The 24,527-nt window shown below is 41.7% G+C and overlaps 1 protein-coding gene across 1 annotated transcript; it reads right to left on the reverse strand.

The window, feature by feature from the left end:
• Window positions 1–1,251: 1,251 nt before the first annotated feature.
• Window positions 1,252–23,406, reverse strand: LOC124280055 (DNA replication licensing factor mcm5-like). Its single transcript, XM_046715934.1, is given in 20 exon segments — window positions 1,252–1,861; window positions 2,727–2,854; window positions 5,697–5,839; window positions 8,746–8,874; window positions 9,013–9,128; window positions 9,651–9,671; window positions 9,674–9,829; window positions 10,269–10,367; window positions 10,369–10,410; window positions 10,671–10,739; window positions 11,906–12,000; window positions 12,003–12,016; window positions 12,629–12,723; window positions 12,725–12,886; window positions 20,301–20,385; window positions 20,888–21,043; window positions 21,775–21,947; window positions 22,156–22,284; window positions 22,467–22,593; window positions 23,173–23,406. Coding segments are annotated over 20 exon segments (2,196 nt in total). The 5' UTR covers window positions 23,328–23,406; the 3' UTR covers window positions 1,252–1,759.
• Between the last annotated feature and the right edge of the window lie 1,121 nt (window positions 23,407–24,527).

Here is a 24,527-nt window from a genome sequence, read left to right on the forward strand (position 1 = left end):
CTTTACACCAAAACGCAGCTGTCCCCATGCACGCTATTTGCACATGCTTTTCAACAATTTGATGCTAGATCCTCATGCAAGTCATCTCTCCTCTCAATTCTGCATAAGGTTTGCAGTTGGTTCCCCAAGTTAGTGGAGAAATTCATCTTCGATGTAACCATGTATATATATATATATATATATATAGATACACACACACACATAGTGAGTGCTTTGAGTGAGTCTAAACTTTTGATGGGTAGTATATATAGTTCGTGGGAAGCCGGTTTTATAGAGTTTGTCAAGGAAGAAACAATACCGCGGGGTAACATGAGACAAATTATACAAACGAAGATGACTAGACCCTATGTTATACCTCTAACGCTGAGCCAGGTGCTATTTGTGATATGGTGCCTGCGGTGATTAAACCACAGACTTCAGCTCTCCAAGCAGTCGCTCGATCCGCTAGGCCACAAGGGCGACCAGAGAGGAAATGTCCCCCACGTCAGCTGGGTACTTTATTTGTACATCTACCACATGTAACCACGAGACTTCTTGTCATGACTTCCGGAAGAAGAGCTAAGGGTTTGCATCTGTTATTGCAAGCACTTGACACTTTGTTTTAAGTTATTTATTGTACCGTCGCCTTATTGCTTTCTGTTCTTCTGTTACAATAATATAGTTGCTAAAAACTCTGGTGTCTTTTGTCTTGATTTTAGCCAATCAGAACAAAGTTTCTCCCTTGACACAAACGTTCTTGGTTGGTTTGTTTAACCCCGCATTAAGATTTCATGATTTCCACCTGCATCAAACAGCTGAATTATTGAGGTTTGGCCAAGATTTCATGATTTCTACCTTCATCAAACAGCTGAATTGAGGTTTGGTCAAGATTTCATGATTTCCACCTGCATCACACAGCTGAATTGAGGTTTGGCCAAGATTTCATGATTTCTACCTTCATCACACAGCTGGATTATTGAGGTTTGGCCAAGATTTCATGATTTCCACCTGCATCACACAGCTGAATTGAGGTTTGGCCAAGATTTCATGATTTCTACCTTCATCACACAGCTGGATTATTGAGGTTTGGCCAAGATTTCATGATTTCCACCTGCATCACACAGCTGAATTGAGGTTTGGCCAAGATTTCATGATTTCTACCTTCATCAAACAGCTGGATTACTGAGGTTTGGCCAAGATTTCATGATATTCCAGCTTCAGACAACTGGATTATCGAGGTTAATTAACAAACAAAGATAATGACAACTCACATAACATGAATGAACATTTATTGTGTATTTACATATACAAAGCACTTGCCACAAATACAGTGAATTCTCAACCATTGAAACAGTTCCACCAAGAGTAGACACATTATTCTGTACAAACATATCGGTAGTGAATCTTCCCGATTACAATATCTACATATCATTTACATTTGTTTTTTATACATTGAAGAATATCCCAAACACGGTAGTGTACAAGAGCATGGATTTAGCCAAGAATTCCATCAAATCCTTAGTAGGCAAAAATTAATGGAAAATTTGCTCAAATTGGTCAGTCAAATTCACGTCCAAAGAACAAAGCCATGACATTAACCAAGATCATAGAACATGACTTTGGAAAGTTGTAATTCCAACTGTGAATATAAACTGACTTAAGCAAAGTCATGGGGCTGTAATAGGTCTTCTGGAGTAGGTTGAGATAAATCCTGGGAATGACTCTTCTACATGGAAACGTCACCCTTTGTTGTCATCACCTCAACACAGCATCACTTGTATTACTTGACTCGGTACAACATCTTACGCTGCATGCGATGTTGAATCTCTCCGCGCCGCAGCATCAGATAAACAACTTTCTGTATCGCTCTCTCCGGGTATTTCTGAAACAAGGATTACATTGTCAGACCCGATGTCGAGCAGGAAACAATCTGGTTTATAATGATTAAAACTCAACATTCATTAACAGGTTTTACCGAATTAGCGTCAACACAATTGTACTCAAATCTGATCACTCTGAGTCAAGATACTGTGAATCAAGATACTGTGAATCAATCTTCTATAGTCAATCCAATGCAATTCAGCAAGAATGCTTTGATATTTTGCTTCCGGCAAGTAGTGTTTCTGAATTTTGCATCTCGATAACATTGGCCAAGCAACGTTACTGATACTTTATATACTTTCATTTGTGAGAGATATGGCATTTCAATCTGAAAAGCATGTTTAGTCATATTCTGTGCAAAATTCGGGAAAGAGGTATTCAAGTAACATTGTATGAAGCAGAAACAACTTAATTGATCACAGTGACAAAATCAAAATAATGAGGCCATAAAGTTAAGGTTAAAAACTTATTGGCTCAAAATGCAATGATTTTGAAGAGTTGTGTCTGTAGGCATACCCAAGTAGAGAACAAGAAAAACATGTTCGTTTCCAACAACCATGACAAAGAACACACTTTTATAAGAATGTTTTGGCAACTTTTGAAGAAAGGAGTCAACAGGTGGAAACTTCTCTCACATTTGCTGTTTTGGTGGCTTCATTATTACTACTCAGCAACTCATGATCAGAGAGTTGTCTCCCTTATACCGTGAAGGCTTAGTGTAAGGGAGACAACTCTGATCATCTGAGTTGCTGTCCTCAGACAAGGCCAAAACTTGCCTGACAAGCTTTCTTAGACTACAAAATTTTGTCTCAACTTGTCTTGTTAAAACAGACCCCTGGTGGAGTTGTGTAACTGTCGCAACCTACCTGTCTGGTGAAGTCTTGTATGATGGCGTGTTCTGACACCTGGGACCCGATGATGAAGCGTCTCTTCATCTGCTTCTCGATACGACTCAGCAGCTCCTGGTCCTCTTCGGTGGTGAAACCTTCAGCTCCTGGTAACATCAAAAACACATGCAACACCATGGAATTATCCTCCATACACTCTGTCACAAACACATGCAACACCATATCAACATTACAAACAAATGCAACACCATGGAAGTATCATCCATATACTCCACATCACACACACAGGCAACACCATATCAACATTACAAACAAATGCAACACCATGGAAGTATCATCCATATACTCCACATCACACACACAGGCAACACCATATCAACATTACAAACAAATGCAACACCATGTAAACATTACAGACAAATGCAACACCATGGAAGTATCATCCATATACTCCACATCACACACACAGGCAACACCATATCAACATTACAAACAAATGCAACACCATGTAAACATTACAGACAAATGCAACACCATGGAAGTATCATCCATATACTCCACATCACACACACAGGCAACACCATATCAACATTACAAACAAATGCAACACCATGGAAGTATCATCCATATACTCCACATCACACACACAGGCAACACCATATCAACATTACAAACAAATGCAACACCATGTAAACATTACAGACAAATGCAACACCATGGAAGTATCATCCATATACTCCACATCACACACACAGGCAACACCATATCAACATTACAAACAAATGCAACACCATGGAAGTATCATCCATATACTCCACATCACACACACAGGCAACACCATATCAACATTACAAACAAATGCAACACCATGGAAGTATCATCCATATACTCCACATCACACACACAGGCAACACCATATCAACATTACAAACAAATGCAACACCATGGAAGTATCATCCATATACTCCACATCACACACACAGGCAACACCATATCAACATTACAAACAAATGCAACACCATGTAAACATTACAGACAAATGCAACACCATGGAAGTATCATCCATATACTCCACATCACACACACAGGCAACACCATATCAACATTACAAACAAATGCAACACCATGGAAGTATCATCCATATACTCCACATCACACACACAGGCAACACCATATCAACATTACAAACAAATGCAACACCATGGAAGTATCATCCATATACTCCACATCACACACACAGGCAACACCATATCAACATTACAAACAAATGCAACACCATGGAAGTATCATCCATATACTCCACATCACACACACAGGCAACACCATATCAACATTACAAACAAATGCAACACCATGTAAACATTACAGACAAATGCAACACCATGGAAGTATCATCCATATACACATCACACACACAGGCAACACCATATCAACATTACAAACAAATGCAACACCATGGAAGTATCATCCATATACTCCACATCACACACACAGGCAACACCATATCAACATTACAAACAAATGCAACACCATGTAAACATTACAGACAAATGCAACACCATGGAAGTATCATCCATATACTCTACATCACACACACAGGCAACACCATATCAACATTACAAACAAATGCAACACCATGGAAGTATCATCCATATACTCCACATCACACACACAGGCAACACCATATCAACATTACAAACAAATGCAACACCATGGAAGTATCATCCATATACTCCACATCACACACACAGGCAACACCATATCAACATTACAAACAAATGCAACACCATGGAAGTATCATCCATATACTCCACATCACACACACAGGCAACACCATATCAACATTACAAACAAATGCAACACCATGGAAGTATCATCCATATACTCCACATCACACACACAGGCAACACCATATCAACATTACAAACAAATGCAACACCATGGAAGTATCATCCATATACTCCACATCACACACACAGGCAACACCAGATCAACATTACAAACACATGCATCACCATGGAAGTATCATCCACACATCCACACACTCACATCACACACAGGCAACACCATATCAACATTACAAACACATGCAACACCATGGAAGTATCATCCACACATCCACACACTCACATCACACACAGGCAACACCATATCAACATTACAAACACATGCAACACCATGGAAGTATCATCCATACACTCCACATCACACGCACAGGAAACACCATATCAACATTACAAACACATGCAACACCATGGAAGCATCATCCATACACTCCACATCACAAACAAAGGCAACAAAAACAAGCGTTTGCCACTGATATGGCAATGTCCCCCGCCGCTAAAGAATGGAATATCTATTTTTACTACTTTTATTTTGGGGTCACATACAAGATGCCTGAAATGACTGGTGTCTGCATAATCACCCAATGTAGGCTGTCAACATACTTTGGGTGCATATCACATTAACAACAGTTTGAAAAGTGGTCAAAGTGTCGTGGTGACCTTAAAGATAAGGTCAAGGTCACCCAAATCAACTGGTGTCTGCATAATGCCCCAATGTAGGCTGTCACCAAATTTGAAGACATTGAATACAACAGTTCATGAGATATCGCGTTAACAAGAATCGAGACGTACGGACACCACTGAATACATAGTCCCCCCTTCCGCGTTGCGGTGGGGGACAATAAAAACATCCACATCACCAACACATGTAACACCATGGCGACATCATCCACAGAATAAACATTACAGATACCTGTATGACCATTCCTATACACACCATCATCAACACATGTTCTGTGATGTACCAAAATGAAAAATATGATTAACTTGTTACCACCTCTGAATTATCAGAGCCTTAATGTTAACTCACTTCTCAGTTTTTTAAGTAGTTGCATGGAATATATCACACACACAGGCTGTTTGAATCCAATCCTGTCCCTGGGTGACTGATAAATTATAGTAAGGCATTATGTGCTGGGCCTACCTGCCAGGTTGCCTGATGTGGCAGCGTCCAGAGTAGACACCTGGAACAGACGCAGGGCTTCGTCCACATCAGCCTCAGTAGCAAAAGCTTCCATTCTCATCTTTGCCAGACTCTCAGAGATCCTGATGATGGCCTCGAGTTGCCTAAGATCATTAATGCAAGTCGTGTTAAGTGTAATGTACGATTTATTTTTGCAGTCAAAAGTAAGGCTGTTACGATTCACTCGCATATTCAGTGAATCGAACCAAAGCCCTTCATGAATTCAATGCGCTATTCATGGTCACCAGAAACGAATATTAACGAATATTTATGATTCTTTTTTAAGGGAATGTGTTTTACTTGAACCCTTATGTCCTTTTTCAAAGTGAGATATGCAAGAATGGAATATGTACTAGCCTTGCAGTAGCGCAAGTCAAGATAGTTTGCCAAGGCCGCACATGGTAGTCGACTATAACTCTTACATACCAAAGTTGAGTGTCATGAGATCACTGGTTAATGCCATAACAAATTGACACTGTTAACATAGGCTTTCCATACAGTGCATCAATCACTAAACTACAATATTGTATTCATGAATAATTATTCTCATCCGTTACCCAGTATTCATGACACGTATCATATTCGCCACATAGTGTATTCGTTGCAGCTCTAGTAAAATGTGTCAAATTAAAGTGAGAGTAATGCTACCTGTCACCGAGAGTGATGAGAATATTACAACAGTGAAAGGGTCTAGTGATGTGATGCCTACCTGACAGTGATAGGGATATCACGACAGTGAAAGGGTCTAGTGATGTGATGCCTACCTGACAGCGATAGGAATATTACGACAGTGCAAGGGTCTAGTGATGTGATGCCTACCTGACAGCGATAGGAATATTACGACAGTGCAAGGGTCTAGTGATGTGATGCCTACCTGACAGCGATAGGAATATTACGACAGTGCAAGGGTCTAGTGATGTGATGCTTACCTGACAGTGCTGGGGTCTAGTGATGTGATGCCTACCTGACAGCGATAGGAATATTACGACACTGCTGGGGTCTAGTGATGTGATGCCTACCTGACAGTAATAGGAATATTACGACAGTGCTGGGGTCTAGTGATGTGATGCCTACCTGACAGTAATAGGAATATTACGACAGTGCAAGGGTCTAGTGATGTGATGCCTACCTGACAGTGATAGGAATATTACGACAGTGCTGGGGTCTAGTGATGTGATGCCTACCTGACAGTGATAGGAATATTACGACAGTGCTGGGATCTAGTGATGTGATGCCTACCTGACAGTGATAGGAATATTACGACAGTGCTGGGGTCTAGTGATGTGATGCTTACCTGACAGCAATAGGAATATTACGACAGTGCTGGGGTCTAGTGATGTGATGCCTACCTGACAGTGATAGGAATATTACGACAGTGCTGGGGTCTAGTGATGTGATGCCTACCTGACAGTGATAGGAATATTACGACAGTGCTGGGGTCTAGTGATGTGATGCCTACCTGACAGCGATAGGAATATTACGACAGTGCTGGGGTCTAGTGATGTGATGCTTACCTGACAGCAATAGGAATATTACGACAGTGCTGGGGTCTAGTGATGTGATGCCTACCTGACAGTGATAGGAATATTACGACAGTGCTGGGGTCTAGTGATGTGATGCCTACCTGACAGTGATAGGAATATTACGACAGTGCTGGGGTCTAGTGATGTGATGCCTACCTGACAGTGATAGGAATATTACGACAGTGCTGGGATCTAGTGATGTGATGCCTACCTGACAGTGATAGGAATATTACGACAGTGCTGGGGTCTAGTGATGTGATGCTTACCTGACAGCAATAGGAATATTACGACAGTGCTGGGGTCTAGTGATGTGATGCCTACCTGACAGTGATAGGAATATTACGACAGTGCTGGGGGTCTAGTGATGTGATGCCTACCTGACAGTGATAGGAATATTATGACAGTGCTGGGGTCTAGTGATGTGATGCCTACCTGACAGCGATAGGAATATTACGACAGTGCTGGGGTCTAGTGATGTGATGCTTACCTGACAGCAATAGGAATATTACGACAGTGCTGGGGTCTAGTGATGTGATGCCTACCTGACAGTGATAGGAATATTACGACAGTGCTGGGGTCTAGTGATGTGATGCCTACCTGACAGTGATAGGAATATTACGACAGTGCTGGGGTCTAGTGATGTGATGCTTACCTGACAGCAATAGGAATATTACGACAGTGCTGGGGTCTAGTGATGTGATGCCTACCTGACAGTGATAGGAATATTACGACAGTGCTGGGGTCTAGTGATGTGATGCTTACCTGACAGCAATAGGAATATTACGACAGTGCTGGGGTCTAGTGATGTGATGCCTACCCGACAGTGATAGGAATATTACGACAGTGCTGGGGTCTAGTGATGTGATGCCTACCTGACAGTGATAGGAATATCACGACAGTGCTGGGGTCTAGTGATGTGATGCCTACCCGACAGTGATAGGAATATCACGACAGTGCTGGGGTCTAGTGATGTGATGCCTACCCGACAGTGATAGGAATATCACGACAGTGCTGGAGTCTAGTGATGTGATGCCTACCTGACAGTGATAGGAATATCACGACAGTGCTGGGGTCTAGTAATGTGATGCTTACCTGACAGTGATAGGAATATCACGACAGTGCTGGGGTCTAGTGATGTGATGCCTACCTGACAGTAAGAGGAATATCACGACAGTGCTGGGATCTAGTAATGTGATGCTTACCTGACAGTGCTGGGATCTAGTGATGTGATGCCTACCTGACAGCGATAGGAATATTACGACAGTGCTGGGGTCTAGTGATGTGATGCCTACCTGACAGTGATAGGAATATTACGACAGTGCAAGGGTCTAGTGATGTGATGCCTACCTGACAGTGCTGGGATCTAGTAATGTGATGCTTACCTGACAGTGCTGGGATCTAGTAATGTGATGCTTACCTGACAGTGCTGGGGTCTAGTGATGTGATGCCTACCTGACAGTGCTGGGGTCTAGTGATGTGATGCCTACCTGACAGTAATAGGGATGCTGACTTTCTTTCCTGTCTCCCTCTCGTACTCATGGGCTCCGTTCCTCATCAGGACATAGCGGTTCTTCAGTTTCTCAGCAGCCTCAGGAGAAAGACGTGGTCCACATTTCCTGTAAGAAGAGGACATAACGTTCACATTATATAACACAATGCAACTGGCGGCAATTAAATAGATCTTTACAAGCGATATCATTTATTGCAGCTCGGCTACTTCAGCATTCATGTCATTTTTGTAATTAGTAACTTACGTTCTTACGAATGATATCAATTTCTTGAGGGTATTGAGATCGATCTCTCCATCATTCAGTTCTTCTGCAGACTGTAGAGAGTTCAGGTGCACGTTCATCACATGCTTTGCAAGAGTCTGAAGAAAATATTTATCATCATCATCACAGTACAAGACCCTGAACCCAGCTGAACACTGGCAGTTAACAGTTACATCAGCTTGACATGTAGAATGGCAGAAATCCAGTTTTAACAATAGTTCCCGTAAAACTACAGAAAACTCATCCAGGTACAATATTCCAGCCATAACAAGGCAGCCATGGTAGTCTTGGACATACTCTTGGACGATGAAATACGAACACTCCACTCTGATACACAATTATCTGTCAAGCTAACAAATCACATAATTATGTCTAGGGTGATTTCTTTCATCTTCCCCAATACAGCATTACTGTATAAATATGCACAAGCATTTTTGTAAAAAGACGCTCAGAAAAAGAATGTTATTTGTTTTTCAGGAGTAATTCAAGGTCTTGCAGGTTTGTTTTCCATTCCTTTTCAAGGCCTTTAATGACCAACTCTGAAAATGAAAGCCTTTCCACGCCCCATGCACACCCTATCCAATCAACGCCAACTTCCAGGCATGACGCCAACAACTCACAATATCCCTCTTCTCGTCGTGCTTTCGTCCTTCACAACGAAGATCATGTCAAACCTGGACAAGATGGTGGGCATAAAGTCGATGTTGTCAGCGCCCTTAGTGTCATCCCATCTTCCAAACACGCTGTTTGCAGCAGCTAGCACGGAACATCTAGAGTTGAGTGTTGTTGTAATTCCAGCCTGAAAACAGGACGTGACATGAAATGAATGCATTCTGCAAGAATATGTCGAACTACCAAACTACAATGCATCCACTGTCAAACGATTATGTTTTGGCATCTTAGTTGTCCATGGCCAAGAATACCTACACTACACTACATGCACACTGTTAGTTAACCAAACTGTTTTAGAGTGTACTTGTTAATTACGAAGTGCAGCTTTACCTTTTAGCTTTATATTTTTAGGTATAAAAAATAATTCTTGAGAAAAGATCTGATCAGATTGTTTTTCAGAAAATTAAGCTACCTCCAGTGTCAAACCTTCGATAACAGAAATGTCTAAAAATGAATATCTTTAGTGCTGTTTTCTATTACCTGAGTGCTGTGTTGTGCACATCTTTAGCATATACTTTAGTGAAATACCGTCTACATGGCTGGTTTCGTGTTTCACATTGTCTCACCTTGGCTATGGAGATTGTCTGTTGTTCCATGGCCTCATGGATGGCGACTCGATCGTCTTCCCTCATCTTGTCAAACTCGTCGATGCACACCACTCCCCCCATCAGCCAACACCATTGCTCCGCCTTCCATTACAAAGTTTTTCTACCAACACAGATAACACTGAAAATGCTGGTTATCATTAATGAAGTGCAGCTCTGTTCATTGTTTCAGTTGTGCACAAAATGATTGTCAACTTAAATATCATCACCGTCGTATGGTGTTGGTTAAACTGATCAGATGAATGACATAAAAAATTGCAAAATTCAGGGTGGATATATGGACATTCTGATCAACATATCAAGCTGTATGGCACACGTCCCACAAAAATTAAATTAGGAACGGAACGTATAGGCAATACTCACCGTCTGTGGGTCTCTCAAAACAGAGGCTGTGAGTCCAGCAGCACTGCTGCCCTTCCCGGATGTGTACACCTGCAAAATATGGCCCGTCTATACAGTACTGTCCTAACAACTTTTGTTCATGCACGTTTATAAGGATAACATTTTGTCTTTTGAAACAGTCTTTATAGAGCAGTAAGTTTTTCAAACGTTAGTATTTCATATGCAACGATATTTTGTGAGGGCGAGACCGTATGCAAGGTAGCAGCATCCAGTGTGAGCATGCATTCCACGTTGCCAAGGTAACGTTTCCTTGGGATCCTTCACGAAGCAACCTTTACTAAGGTTAACCGTAACTCCCATTCTTTAACATTGCACTAAGGTTACCTTAGTGACTTGTGATCACCTTAGTGCTTTGTGAAAAGAGGCCCTGGTCAGTAAAGTTCTGTATGACTATTTGTGACAAAGGAGGTTTGTTGCTTTGGGAAAGGCAGTTACACAGATTGAATTAGAGCACTGCAGTGTATGCGTACATGAAGGAACGTTGAACGAAATAAATCTTTCACAGAAGAAACTGTTGTCACTCAATTATTAAGACATAACATGATCATGAAGTTTGAATACAGGTATTGAAGAGTATTTTTATTTCATAGTCCTATGTGTCGAAGCCGCCATAGTACCTTAAATGTAAGAGTTGACTATATTGGTGTTACATTTCGCAACGTGCAAGGCAGTTCAATTATGACATTATGTATGTTGGTGCTTGCTGTATGAATGTCTCATGTCTGTCTCTTAAATACTGCATTCATTAGGCACTCTGTCATATATCAACACTGTTAAAGAGATGTATTATATGAACTTGTGAGTTTGAGATGGGTAGATATTCAAATGTTACAAGAAATAAACGATTTTGTGATGTTTGTAAAATGAACTATGTCGAAGATGAATACCACTTCTTGTTAGTATGCCAGGCTTATGTCGATCTACTTGAACAGTTTATTCCTAGGAAATACTATGTATTTCCAACATTAGCTAAATTTAATCTTTTAATGTCAAGTGAGAACAGTGATCTTATAAGAAAGTTGGCTATGTGTTTGAGAATTCTATGCAATTAAGAAAAAATCTGTTAAAGTAGGCAATATGTATTGTGGCTGCTGTACCAGTGCTGTGTCATGGGCCGATGGCCTACGTCTCTTGCTGAATAAACCACTATAATACACTGAACTTGTATCTTGAATAGACACTAAAAATGAACTTACAGAGATGGGAGACACTCTCTCTACAAACTTCAGCAGCTGACTTTTGGCTGTACCAGGATCGCCCAGCATCAGCAGATTAATGTCCCCTCGGCGGTCAAGCCGTCCGGCAATCTGAAATACACAACTTCCTGTAACACTTGCCTAGTTAACACAAACTAATATAAACAGTACTGACTGAATGAATGAATTACGCCGCTTTAAGCAATATTCCAGCAACATCACGGCAGGGGACACCAGAAATGGGCTTCACAATTTGTACCCATGTGGGGATTCGAACCCTGGTCTTCGGCATGACGAGTCAACGCTTTAACCACTAGGCTACCCCACCGCCCCTAAACAGTACTAACATCACACTTTGACAAATACTAATTTAAGTTTCTCTCAGAATGGCGCAGATTACAAACATCGCCATCTTGTGGGGAATCGAACCCTGGACTTCAGCATGAGCTAATGCTTTACCCACTAGGTTGTCACACTACAGTAACAAAAGAAATCCCGAAAACCATACTGGATAAAACCTATGAACAGGCTGAAGGGAAGGTTGTTGCAGGTAGCAGAGATACAGGTCAGTAGGTAGGTCTATTTATATAGACCCGTAAAACTAAACTCACTCACTTGATAAATATAGAGCCACTAGCCTCAGTACATGATCTAGCTGGGTTTGTACAGTTCCTGCAATACATGTTTTTCCATAATGCCAGAAAACAAGAAAAATGTTCTCACTTCTTCCTGGAACCTCCAAACAGCAGACAAGCAATAGCCTTCTTGATATCTGCACTACCCCAAATAGACGGTGCTATGCTCTTGGCGATTGTCTCGGAAGATGTTTGGGGTCTTGGTCAATCTGCGAAGTTCCTCCTCCTCCTGAGGGGTGAGCGGGTTGAGTGCGGTGCGACCGGCGCCATCAGTGTCTACCTGGATGCCCACTACGCGGAAATATGGCATCCGGATTCCAACATTCACCTTATCTCTGGCGCCACCCTGCAGAAGAATTTTTTTTGTCAGCAACACAAACCTTCAACAACAAACAACACACAAAATAAACTCAACCCGTAATATGTAATTTTTGGAGTAAAATTGATATTTTATACTTATCCTGACTCATGCTCTTTTGCTTGTCTTCTTCTTCTTGCGAACATAGTGGAACACTTGTATCTCCTTATTTGAAGCTCCCTTCAAAATAAAATCACTAATTGGTACTCACCACGAGTTGCTTCCCTTTGTCTCCCCCTGGCGGGAAAAGGTGTCGCCACCTTCTGCCCATGTGCTTCACTCTCTCCTGATTTTGCGAGCCCAACACTTGGACTTACAGGGAAATCCAAAGTGTTATGTGGGGAGGATGGGAGGGCTAATCTCATGAGTCAGGATAAGTATAAAATATCAATTTTACTCCAAAAATTACATATTTTTCCTTATCCTGACTCATGCTCTTTTGCTTGTAGCATCCTACGGAACGGAGGTGGGAGTAACAGAATACTTTGGATTTATAATTAGTGATTTTGTATAGATATACTGTAATATCCCCTACGGGAACTTCATGAAGGCTTAGATTTAGGATGTTTCCTGTATAAAAAACCATAGGTTATATAAAGCCATTAAAGGGAATTACATTATGAATATATTGAACAATACATATAATATATATATATATATATAGGTGACTCTGATAGAGGCACTGAAATTGAATATATCAAAGTATATGCTTAAGGTTGAATAACTTAAGCTGAACATATATACATAGCCCTAAAACTCCGTAGAGTTATAAGCTAGATAAGTATGTATAAAATACATATTAATCTTGTGAGGATAATATTTAACGCCCTCTGAGGGACTGTCAGTTGCTGGCGAGGACCAGTGGTCGAAATGGTGAATGCCAGAGACATCTTCTGTAGTGATGTCTCTCAGGTAGTGATTAGCAAATACCATGTTAGATTTCCAATAGCATCCTTCCATAATCGTGTTCAAGGAACAGTTACCGTGTAGAGGCGAGGGTGGAGGCCAGTGCCCTGATCTCATGTGGATTTGATGCTGTTGGTGGGTCCAAGCCTGCTGCCTTGTAGGCACAGGAGAATGACAGTCCTTATCCAAATAGATATTGTGGTCCGTGACACTTCTGTTTGATTAAGTGGGGCGATAAGGGGATGAATAAGCGTTTGAGAAATCTTCTCCTTGTTTTGGATCGTCGTAAAAATAAACTTTGGCTCTTACTGGACACAGTGATAGGTCTTGTGTATCTTGTGATCGAGAATAGAGGATAAGCGCCGGGATGTGGAATAATCTGTCTGGTTGACCTGGCAGTTGATTTTTAGCGATGAAATCCCATCTTAATCGAGTGCTGTGTTATGATTGTCATCAAACTGTATCCTCTCGTAATCCAGGCGTGAATTTCAGACATTCTTGCTGCATTGGCTAGAGATAGCAGAAACAGTGTTTTCTGTGAGAGAAATTCAAAAGTTGTTGATTCCAAAGGTTCATAGACCTCACTTTCGTGAGGTGTTGTAACACTACATTCAGATCCCAAGCTGGAAGTGGAACTTCGCTTTTGGTCCTCAATCGGAATGCTTCGTAGTAAGGCCAGTAACTCTGGAGATCTTGTCAATTTGACACCCGTTCTCATGGTGATTACAGAACTAAAGCTGCAAGATATGTTGATATCGTTGAACCTTTTAAATGTTTGTTTTGGCGCAGGTAACACAAATAGTCTGCCACTTGAGGTTGTGAAGCCTCTCTTGCTGTAAAACCTTTCTTTGCTGCATAATTTTTGAAACTGTGCCACTTGTGCGTCATTACAAGTTCACGAGTTGAGTAGCGTAAGGCAAAGCGTGACTGCTTTTGCCGCCCTGGCAGAATATCCTCTCTTGTTTAAACACATTTGTATACAGTCCATACGTGTAGTTGGAACATTGCTGGGTTTCCGTGCACTTGTTTGGTGTGAGGATGAATTAACAGGTTTCTTGGCGGCTTGGGTAGCTCCAGTGCTGGTTGACCGATTTCTTGAATTAGTGTGGGAAACCACGTTCTGGCCGGCCAGTAGAGTGACCAAAGTGAGTTGTAGGCTCTGTGTTTGTCTGATTTTCTGTAATACTTGAGGTATTATTGCTGGCGGCGGAAGCAGCGTCGCGCGTTGAGGCCTTCCATGATAGACTTAGAGCGTCCGTTGCCCAAGCTTGGGGTCTGGGACTGGTGACCTGCGAATGTCGGTAGCTGATTGTTGAATCGGCGTGGCGAATAGGTCTATTAGCGGCTCCTAATTGCTTGATTATCTGTGCAAATATTTCCCTGTTGATCATCCACTCTGTCGGTGATGGTAGATGAGGCCGAGAGAAGCGTCTGCTAGTATATTTCTGGCTCGGGGAATGTGCACTGCTCTGACATGTAGATTTAGATCTTGTATTAAATCGAACAGTTGAAAGCTTAGGTTCAAAAGGTTCATCGATCTCGTTGAGCCTTGCTTGTTTATGTAGAACGCCACTGTCGAATTGTCTGTATGGATCATTAGATCGCATTTTGTAGAAATGTGCTCCAATGTAGAATGGCGTTGATTACAGCTTTCATTTCTAGACTGTTTATATGGAGTTTGCATTCTTGCTGATTCCATAATCTTGATATCGTGTGGTTGGTGAGATGAGCTCCCAAACCTTGGGTGGCGATCTACATACAGATGGGTTTTGTATTCCTGCTCTGCTAATCAAATCCCTTCGCAGACATTCGATTTCTTGGTCCACCATAGTAGATGAGGTCTGAGATGTTTGGGTAGACTGAATGGTTGTACATCGTTGAGATGTCGTTGATGAGACCTGTAGGGGGCGTAACTGTAATCTGCCTGTGACAGTCATGTCTTGGGCTGATGTGAGAAGACCTAGTAGGCTCTGCCATTGTCGAAGTGGTAGCGGAGAGTAGAGCTGGTGGAATGGTCTGTTGTATCTTGAGCCAGCGGTCTTCTGGTACCATAATACGGTTGCGATTTGTGATGAATCGAATACCTAGGAACTGCAGGTCTTACGATGGTACTAGGTCCGACTTAGCGTAAGTTTACTAACCAACCTAGTTGTGTTAGTAGCTTTATGATGTAATTTAACTGTAGTTTGAGGCGCTGTGGATCTTGATCTACTTGTATCCCGTCGTCGAGGTAAAACGCACTCGCGTAGCCCTTGGCGATGTAGAAATATGATAATCGGTTTCGTTTATCCTCGTGAATAGCCAGGGGCTGATGATATTCGAATGGGAGTACTTTCCACTGGTAATGTAGCCCTTCTAGAGTAAATCGTAGGTATTTCCTGGAATCGGGATGAATGGGGATGTGCAGGTAGGCATCCTGTAGATCTATGCTGCCCATGTAGTCCATAGGGCCGAATCATCTGGCGTAACTGAGGTAAATGTATCATCTTGAAACCGGTGGTTTGCGTAGATAATTCTTGTTGAAAAAGCTCATGTTGTAGATGAGTCTGTATTTCTCCGTGGAGTTTTCTTGGGAACTAGGAAAACTGGGGAGTAGAAACCTGGTTCGGCGTTTGCTTGATCTATTACTTCTATGGCCTGTTTGGATAGGAGTGATGAAACAGCCTCTCTTATCTTTGGTAGTTGTTGCTTGTAAATCGAACTTGGGGGTTTGATTGTCAGCGGAGAGGCTTAGCCTGTAGTGGGATACTGAAATCCGTGTTGAAGAATGTTGGAGGCGTAAGGGTCTTGCAATATTCCCCCAGTTTTCCCAGTGTAGTTGGAGGCGTCCACCCACTTGTGCTGGCTGTACTGGAGCGGTTGGGGGTGGAAGACTCCAGTCGTTCGAACCTGTGTTTCAGCGTCTATAGTTGCGGGAACCTCTGGGTGTCCTGCCTCTTCCTGATCCTCCTCTATAGTTGCCATATGGGCGACGAAAAGAATCTTTACCTCTAGAGCTGGCTATCTTCCTGTCTCTTGCTCTTTGTAGGCCCGTGAACTTAGATCTGCCTGAGTATCTTTGTGAAGTCTGACGAATGACGCTGGCTAGTGTGTCCATCGATTTAATCATAAGGACTTCCCTGGAATCCTTAGAGACTTCCTTGGCGACTTTGTCGATTTCTCCGTCAAAGATGGATGTTGTCGACCACGGGGCTGTATAAAGTGGGGCTGTAAAGTTCTCCCCCCAATTACAGGAAGTGAGGAGGCCTTGACGACGAGCTAAGGTCAGTGGTCTCGTCATGGTTTCTATATGAGCCAACTTGCGATCATCCATCTTGTAAATCTTGTTCTTTACATCGCTGATGATCTTATAGTTCTCATCGATGTCCTGGGCTTTGTAGAAGGAGTCCATGTTATGCGTGGAGAACTTCTTGGCATGAAAGTTGGGCAGATGTGGTGTCTGAACTTTCGTAGCTTTCTGGAAAGCTGCATCTAGATTCTGTGGCACTGCCGCAATCGGGTCGATCGGGGGTAGAGTGATTGCATCTGGATCGTCTTCCTTCATCAAATACGTCTGCGCTGTATTGCCACTTTTAGATGGTGATGTGAGATCTAGGTTATTGACCATCCAATACCGTATCTCTGCATCAGAAAATATGATTCCTCCATCATCCTCAAAACCATCATCATTAACAAATTGTAGATGCTCTTCGGGACTGCGTGTAGCTGTCTGTATATCTGATGCGGTTTGTGGCGATCTAGTTGACTTGTGCGCCGCTCTATGTGGAGATCTGACGGGTGATCGACCTGGTGATGAACGAAGTGGAGATCGTCTATGGGATGATCTTCTCGGAGACTTGTGAGGTGAACGTTGATAGCTTCGCGAAGCTCTTCTATAGTCCCTCGATGTTCTTCTAGATGATGAGGATCTGGAATCATATGTCCTTCGCGAATGCCTTCGCGAAGCTTCATTTGCGTCCGGTCCGGGGGATCGATGATATGACCTTCGCGAAGGCCTCCGTGATGTCTGATGGTCCGAGTCCATATCTAGAGATGAAATCGAAGATGGTGATGATCTATCCCGCCTTCGCGAAGGCCTTCGTCGAAGGCTGTACATCTAGGTCCTTCGTCAAGGTGGTCCGGGACTTCCTTCGCGAAGGTGACATCGTCTTGGCTGCTACGTTGACGGGGGGTGCCTCTGGGGTGCTGTTCACGCTGGAGCCTTCAAGAAACTCGGACCCTGCTTCTGCAGTTTGTAGTGGTCCTCCATGATGTTCATAATCTGCGCATCATGTCTTCTGGGATGATCTGTGACGGTCGTCGGGCGCCTTCTCTGCGATGGGGTTCACATCAATAACGTCTGACGTCGGTGTAGAGGCATCAGGCTGCATGGTGATCTCTGCAGAAGTCACAGTCGCTGACACCGGTCGCTTCTTCTGCCGTAAGTCAGGGATGATTATCGGCTGATCATCGTAGAGACCCAATTCTGCTGCTGGAACGATCTCGGCTGAGAAAGTTCTCGCTGTCTTCGTAGATTTTCCTTTGGAAGTCTGCGCTGCCCTGGGAGTCCTCAATCTGCGTTGAGACGACGATGAGGCCCTCTTAGACTTGGTCTGCAATGACGGGATGTCTGGGGAGGCCGGTCGCTTCTTCTGAGGTAACGGACATGTCCCACGTTCCTCTACCGCAGGGGTCTCTAGCAGAACACCAGACGGGAGAGGGTCGATCGCTAGCAGCTGACTGGATGGAATATCTGGATTCTCTGCCATGTTTTGCCCTTGTTTGCGTGATCTATCTGCAGCACGTCTTAAGACGCAAAGATGATATTTATTAAATGCAGAAAGAGATAAATTAATGCAGTAACTGCAACGTGAATTAAACGCATTACGGCGAGAACAACTAGGGCATATTACATGTGGATCGGAGGCAGAAAAACCTAATCTACAAATCATTACAGATTTTCATCAACGTAAAGCTAGCTGAACAATCACTTAATACACGTGAATAAACAGTAGAAATACGATAATTAATCAATACAAATAGTAAAGGATACTAGCTATACCTCTATAGTAACCTATGAGAGGTAAAAACTAAGAGATTATCAAAGGATATGGTGTGTAAGGAGACACGAGGCGCTCTCACATCCTGCTCACTGGGCGAAGAAGGAGAGAGTGAAGCACATGGGCAGAAGGTGGCGACACCTTTTCCCGCCAGGGGAGACAAAGGGAAGCAACTCGTGGTGAGTACCAATTAGTGATTTTATTTTGAAGGGAGCTTCAAATAAGGAGATACAAGTGTTCCACTATGTTCGCAAGAAGAAGAAGACAAGCAAAAGAGCATGAGTCAGGATAAGGAAAAATAATCATTTATGCAGGTCCGCAGTCAGACATTTACTGCTGACCTAACACTACCTTCAATGGCTTCATTTAGTTAGTGAGATTGTTTTATGCCTCTCTTGGCAATTTTCATGCAATATCACCTTGGAGGGACACCAGAAATAACCTTCACACATTCTACTCATGAGGGTCAATGAATCCATACTAATTGTTATGATGAGTGAATGCCTTAACCATCAGGTTACCCCACCACCATAATATTTGAGCCTTCCAAACAAACATAGGATTGATATCATCAATGTCAGACAGAAAAGTTAAGACGTATTATATACACCAAATGTTCACATGTAACTATGTTCATTCAACAAATTTGACAAGTCTTAAGAGGCATATGGAAAAGACCCATGAAGACCCAGGTTAGAACTGGTCTTCAGCAACCCATGCTTGTTATAAAAGGTGCCTAAAGTGATCAGATGGTCGGGCTCGCTGACTTGGTTGACAGATCACATAACAATAATGGAGATCAATGTTCATACGGTTGATCACTGGATTGGCTGGTCCAGACTCCAGAATTATTTACAGACCGCCACCATACATTGTTGATGACAGAGTGCGGCATTAAACAACAAACCAACCAACCAACATGGTATTGACACAGAAACACTTGACTGAAGTTCAGATGGATTTTTGGTTCGTGCTGAATGCCTAATTGACCACTCATTATTTGCCTCTTGTGACAACCATGGGCTGAAGAACAATTCTAACCCAGGTCTTAATAGGTCTCTTTTGATGAAAATATAACGGAGTAACAGAGATATTTCTCACAAGTTAAGCTTTTCAATGAGTGTGCATTACCCTAGCTTTTGATTGATTGTTGCTTAATTAATGTTACAGTTTTGAGACTGCATTCTGCGAGTGATACAATCTGAAGCAGACAATTCTGTGAATGACAGTGATCTGTGCAACTGTGATTCAACTACAGATGTGAATGAACTGTATTTCTTATCAACTAATTGATGAGATTTCATTTACAACACTCGCAGCAACTGTAAATAATCTGCACCAGATTTGTCCACATAATCTGACACAAGCATGTTTCAATACAGCAACCTGTGAATGCAGACACACATTATGTTTGGGAAGTATTTCTGCATCTTATTCATCAGGTAATGACTTCCTACCTTAGCTGGTTTGAAACTCTTCTTGATGGAGTAGACTCCCATGACTGTAACTCTGTTGCCAGGGACAATACGATCACAGAGATATCTGAAACATAAATCACATAACTAACATATCACGTTTGATAACAAGGGAGGCAATTCACCTATTGAATACAAATACCTTGGCTTTGAAGTTTGTGCATGAAGTTTTGATTCCTCCCAAATGTTCCAACAATTGGCAGACAGTGTAGTCCTAACCAACAAGCTAACAGTTGAGGTAACAGTGTTCACGGTGCAGTAGAAACAGTTTCCACTCATCTTTTGGATGAACCAGTTTAATTTTACACCAATTTTAGCAATATTCAAGCAATAATATGGACGGTGGACACCAGAAATGGGCTTCACACACTGTACCCATATGGGGAACCAAACCTGGGTCTCGGCGTGACGAGCGAATACTTTATCCACTTGGCTACCCCAATCATCTTTTGGATTTAACATTGTCATTAAATAAGCTCATCCCTATCAATGTTTCAGCACTCAAGCCTTGTAACAGAAACCCTCCTATATTACAGGCACACCCAGTTGGTAACCTTGTCTCTGCTCACCTGTCACAGTACAGCTGCAGGTGACGTGGCATTTCACCATTAGGTACAGCTTCTGGCGTCTCCTGCAGCTTCAACACCTGGAAGTCCACACACTGGCACTTGTCAGGGATGATGAAGAATGGATCGATTGGACACTTGGGTCGGCCTGCCTGGTCACTGAAAGAAGTCATCGTCTCCTAAGTCTTGGGTTCCCAAGTGTTACATTGAGTGAGTGAATGAAGATGGTTCAATGCCACATCAGCCATTTTGCAGCTATTCATGGTGAGAAAGTTTTTTTGTTTTACGGCACCATTGTTACAAATAAAGATTCTGTGTGTTCCCAGGCTCAAATACCACCCAAGAACACCTCTAGAAAGCTGATCAGTTGTATACTCAGCCTTGTATAAGTTGTAACAACTATCCAAGGGAGATAATTTACATGACTACTTATAAGAATACATGTACTCCTTCATGAACCTTTCATTTCATAATAACCAGACATAGTTTAACCCTTCCAAATGGGCGAGATGTTATATGGGAAATACATCAAAACACTATTTCTGAAAAAAAAGTTTTCATCTCCATTGTAAATGTGTTTGGATAATTGAAATAGTAGAAACCAAAAAATAACATGGGCATGGTGACCACCTCGGAAACAATCTTTGAAGGGCAACTTACAACCTCCATAATTTGTGTATTCAAAGAGAAAATCACATGTAGTTGTTAAATTTCTGTCATTTATATTCAGTTTCATATTGCAGCAAAATTGAAGCATTGAGAACAGGTTCAAAATTTAAAGCCTGCTAATGCTATTACTTAATGAAGACTCTTGTCATTGGACTTTTACCTGTCTTCTGCTGAAGTTAGTAGTCTTGTTGACTAATGCAAATGTGGAACACCAGACTTACGTGTTGCACTTCCTTGGCAGAGCATATCCCTCTAGGCCGGGTTTAACTGCAATGTTGTTCATGACATTGCTGCAACCACGACATTGTATTGCCAGACGCGTTGCCTTAGCCCTGATAGTGGAGGCAGCAATAACAATCCCAGGAATCTTCACCAGTGACGACACTTGCTCAGACTGAAAACATGTAAGTGCTCCGTGACTACTCGTAATAAACAAAACAGAGATGCTACACGCAAAAGGATCTCAACACTGCTGCATGTAACATTTAATCCTAAATATATATTTTCATTTTTTTAATTCCCACAACATAACATTTACTCTTTACATCCCTTCATGCAACCAAACCTAAATATAATCCCAGCAACACTGCAGGAATACCTACCTTGAGTTCTCGGACTGAACATGCATTGGCAGATGAAGTCAGCATAACTTGAATATCCTCGACCTCCTCCTCTCCTTCAGGTCGAGGTCGAGTAACCTCATCCGCAACCTCTTTGGCAGCATCCTCAAACTGTAAATGAAAATCAGGAATATCTCAATACGTCTTCCAAAATACGCTGACAGCGTGTTGAAAACGTCTGGATCGAGCCATGGACTGAATATCAGCTCTTGAGCATTATTGTACAATTATCAATATTCAGTATATGCAATGCAAAACATACTTGATAATATGACAAATATTCTTATATTTACCAATGGCAGATGTTCAGTAGGTTGCTTGAGAAGTTTATCACCAAGACTCTCGTCAAAACTACGGACATCATCTAGGTCAATATCCAGCCAGTAATGCTTCAAGTTGTAGTGTCTCTTCAACTGGTCTCTGAAAATAATATAGTAATAATCATTACACATGATAATGCCCTAAAACAACATTGCAATTAATTTTGGGCTTAGTTATATTTGTGAGTTCTCTAGTAGTAGTAATTGCTGTGTTAGGTTTTGTTAATAATTTTAGTATATATATCAATTTATAAATATTATTTGGGATGGGGCAACGGGAGGAACTCTTACCGAATGTTTTGTTTTTTAAGTGGTGAAGTCTGAGGACATGATTCCATAATTAGTTTTGGATATGTGCACATTATAACACTTCTGGCTTTGAATGGTTTACAAAAGACTATTATCAATCTTGTTGCTAGAACTGAGTGATGCGTTCTACAGTACAAATATCCTGGCAGAGTTCATCATAACACTGACATCAAAATATGATCTTCCATTAACAGTTAAATTGGACATGCAACACATCGTCAATTTCTGTGACGTTGGTGTTGGAATTTACAACCACACGGGACCAAGCTTAATTAATGAGTTCGATGATCAAATCTAAGATCGACCAACAAACATATATGAGATGACGATAAATGTATTCAACAGGTCAGTTTTCTCAATGCCACCTTACCGGTAACGATAGGAGAAGTTGCCTTCGTGAAACTGTCTGATAAAGTCCTTAAATCGCTTCTTCACTTGCGTCCTGTTGACCTGGCCTTCGTCTGGTTGATCTTCTGAACCGAAGTTATCACTGTAAAATATTCCAGCATCATCAAACCCTGCCATGATCGTATGTTCTGTCAACAAGCTGATCAGCCACTGCGCTTTGTTGTGTTCACGTGCTGAATTTGGCGCGAGAATTTTCCCGCGAAAGCTAAAATTAGATTCCGGAAAAAGGCGAGTATTTAACATGTACAATTTTATAACATAATCAGATGTCGCGTATGCATTTCAATTACATAAAATGAAACTATTTTAGAAAAGAAGATAATATAGTGTAGGGCACATTTATTTGATATCATTGCTATTACTTGACGTGTAAGATTGTAAACGACCCAAACCGAATATTCATGAGGGGGCGGGACGACAGATAAGGGACACCACTCCAAATACGATCGTTTTCAACTAATATTTGTTTGCTGCTTGTGCGATTTCGGGATCGACGCTGAACAATTTAGATCTTGCACTTGATTTGTTTCTGTTCACTTCAATTGATTTTAAGAAAAATTTAGTGTTCTTGAAGAATTTCGTCAGGTAAGTTTAAAGCTGGTCGCTACGAAAGATTACTGACGCAACACTTAATTTCAACTCACGCACGTTGTCCTATTATAACGCTTTAAATGATTTCATTTGATAATGAGATTTACAATTTGTTATCTGGGATTTCGACTTGGTATGGTTACTATGTGCATATCTCAGGGCTGCATTGAGATCCTTACACGTCATTGATTGAATGTAACGAAATCTTGAGAATGATGACGATTCCACGACTGTTGAGCCTGAAAGTAACATAAAATAATTTCTTTCAATATTAGTTGAAAACGTTTTTACATTTCATGTCTATATTTCTAAGTGATATACTTCACGAATGACAGTCAATTACTACAAATAGGGAAGGAGAAGTTGATAAGTAAGTCTATAAAGGAAGACTGACTGACTGAGTTTAGTTTTACGCCGCTTTTAGCAATATTCCAGCAATATCACGGTGGGGGACACCAGAAATGGGCTTAACACATTGTGCCCATGTGGGGAATCGAACCCGGGTCTTCGGCGTGACGAGCGAACGCTTTAACCACTAGGCTACCCCACCGCCCCCTATAAAGGAAGAATAAATAATATAAATAAAATCGCAATAAAAGCAAAACATAATGGAATAAATAATTAATTTTAAAAAACCCAAAACCAAACAAACACGAAATACGTCGGCTAAGCATAAGATTAGAATTCTATTACAAATGTGACGTCATTGTGTTTGATGACGTCACA

Source organism: Haliotis rubra, unplaced genomic scaffold (assembly GCF_003918875.1).
Source record: "Haliotis rubra isolate DU_JTF1 unplaced genomic scaffold, ASM391887v1 Scf26, whole genome shotgun sequence".
Taxonomy (NCBI): Eukaryota; Metazoa; Mollusca; class Gastropoda; order Lepetellida; family Haliotidae; genus Haliotis; species Haliotis rubra.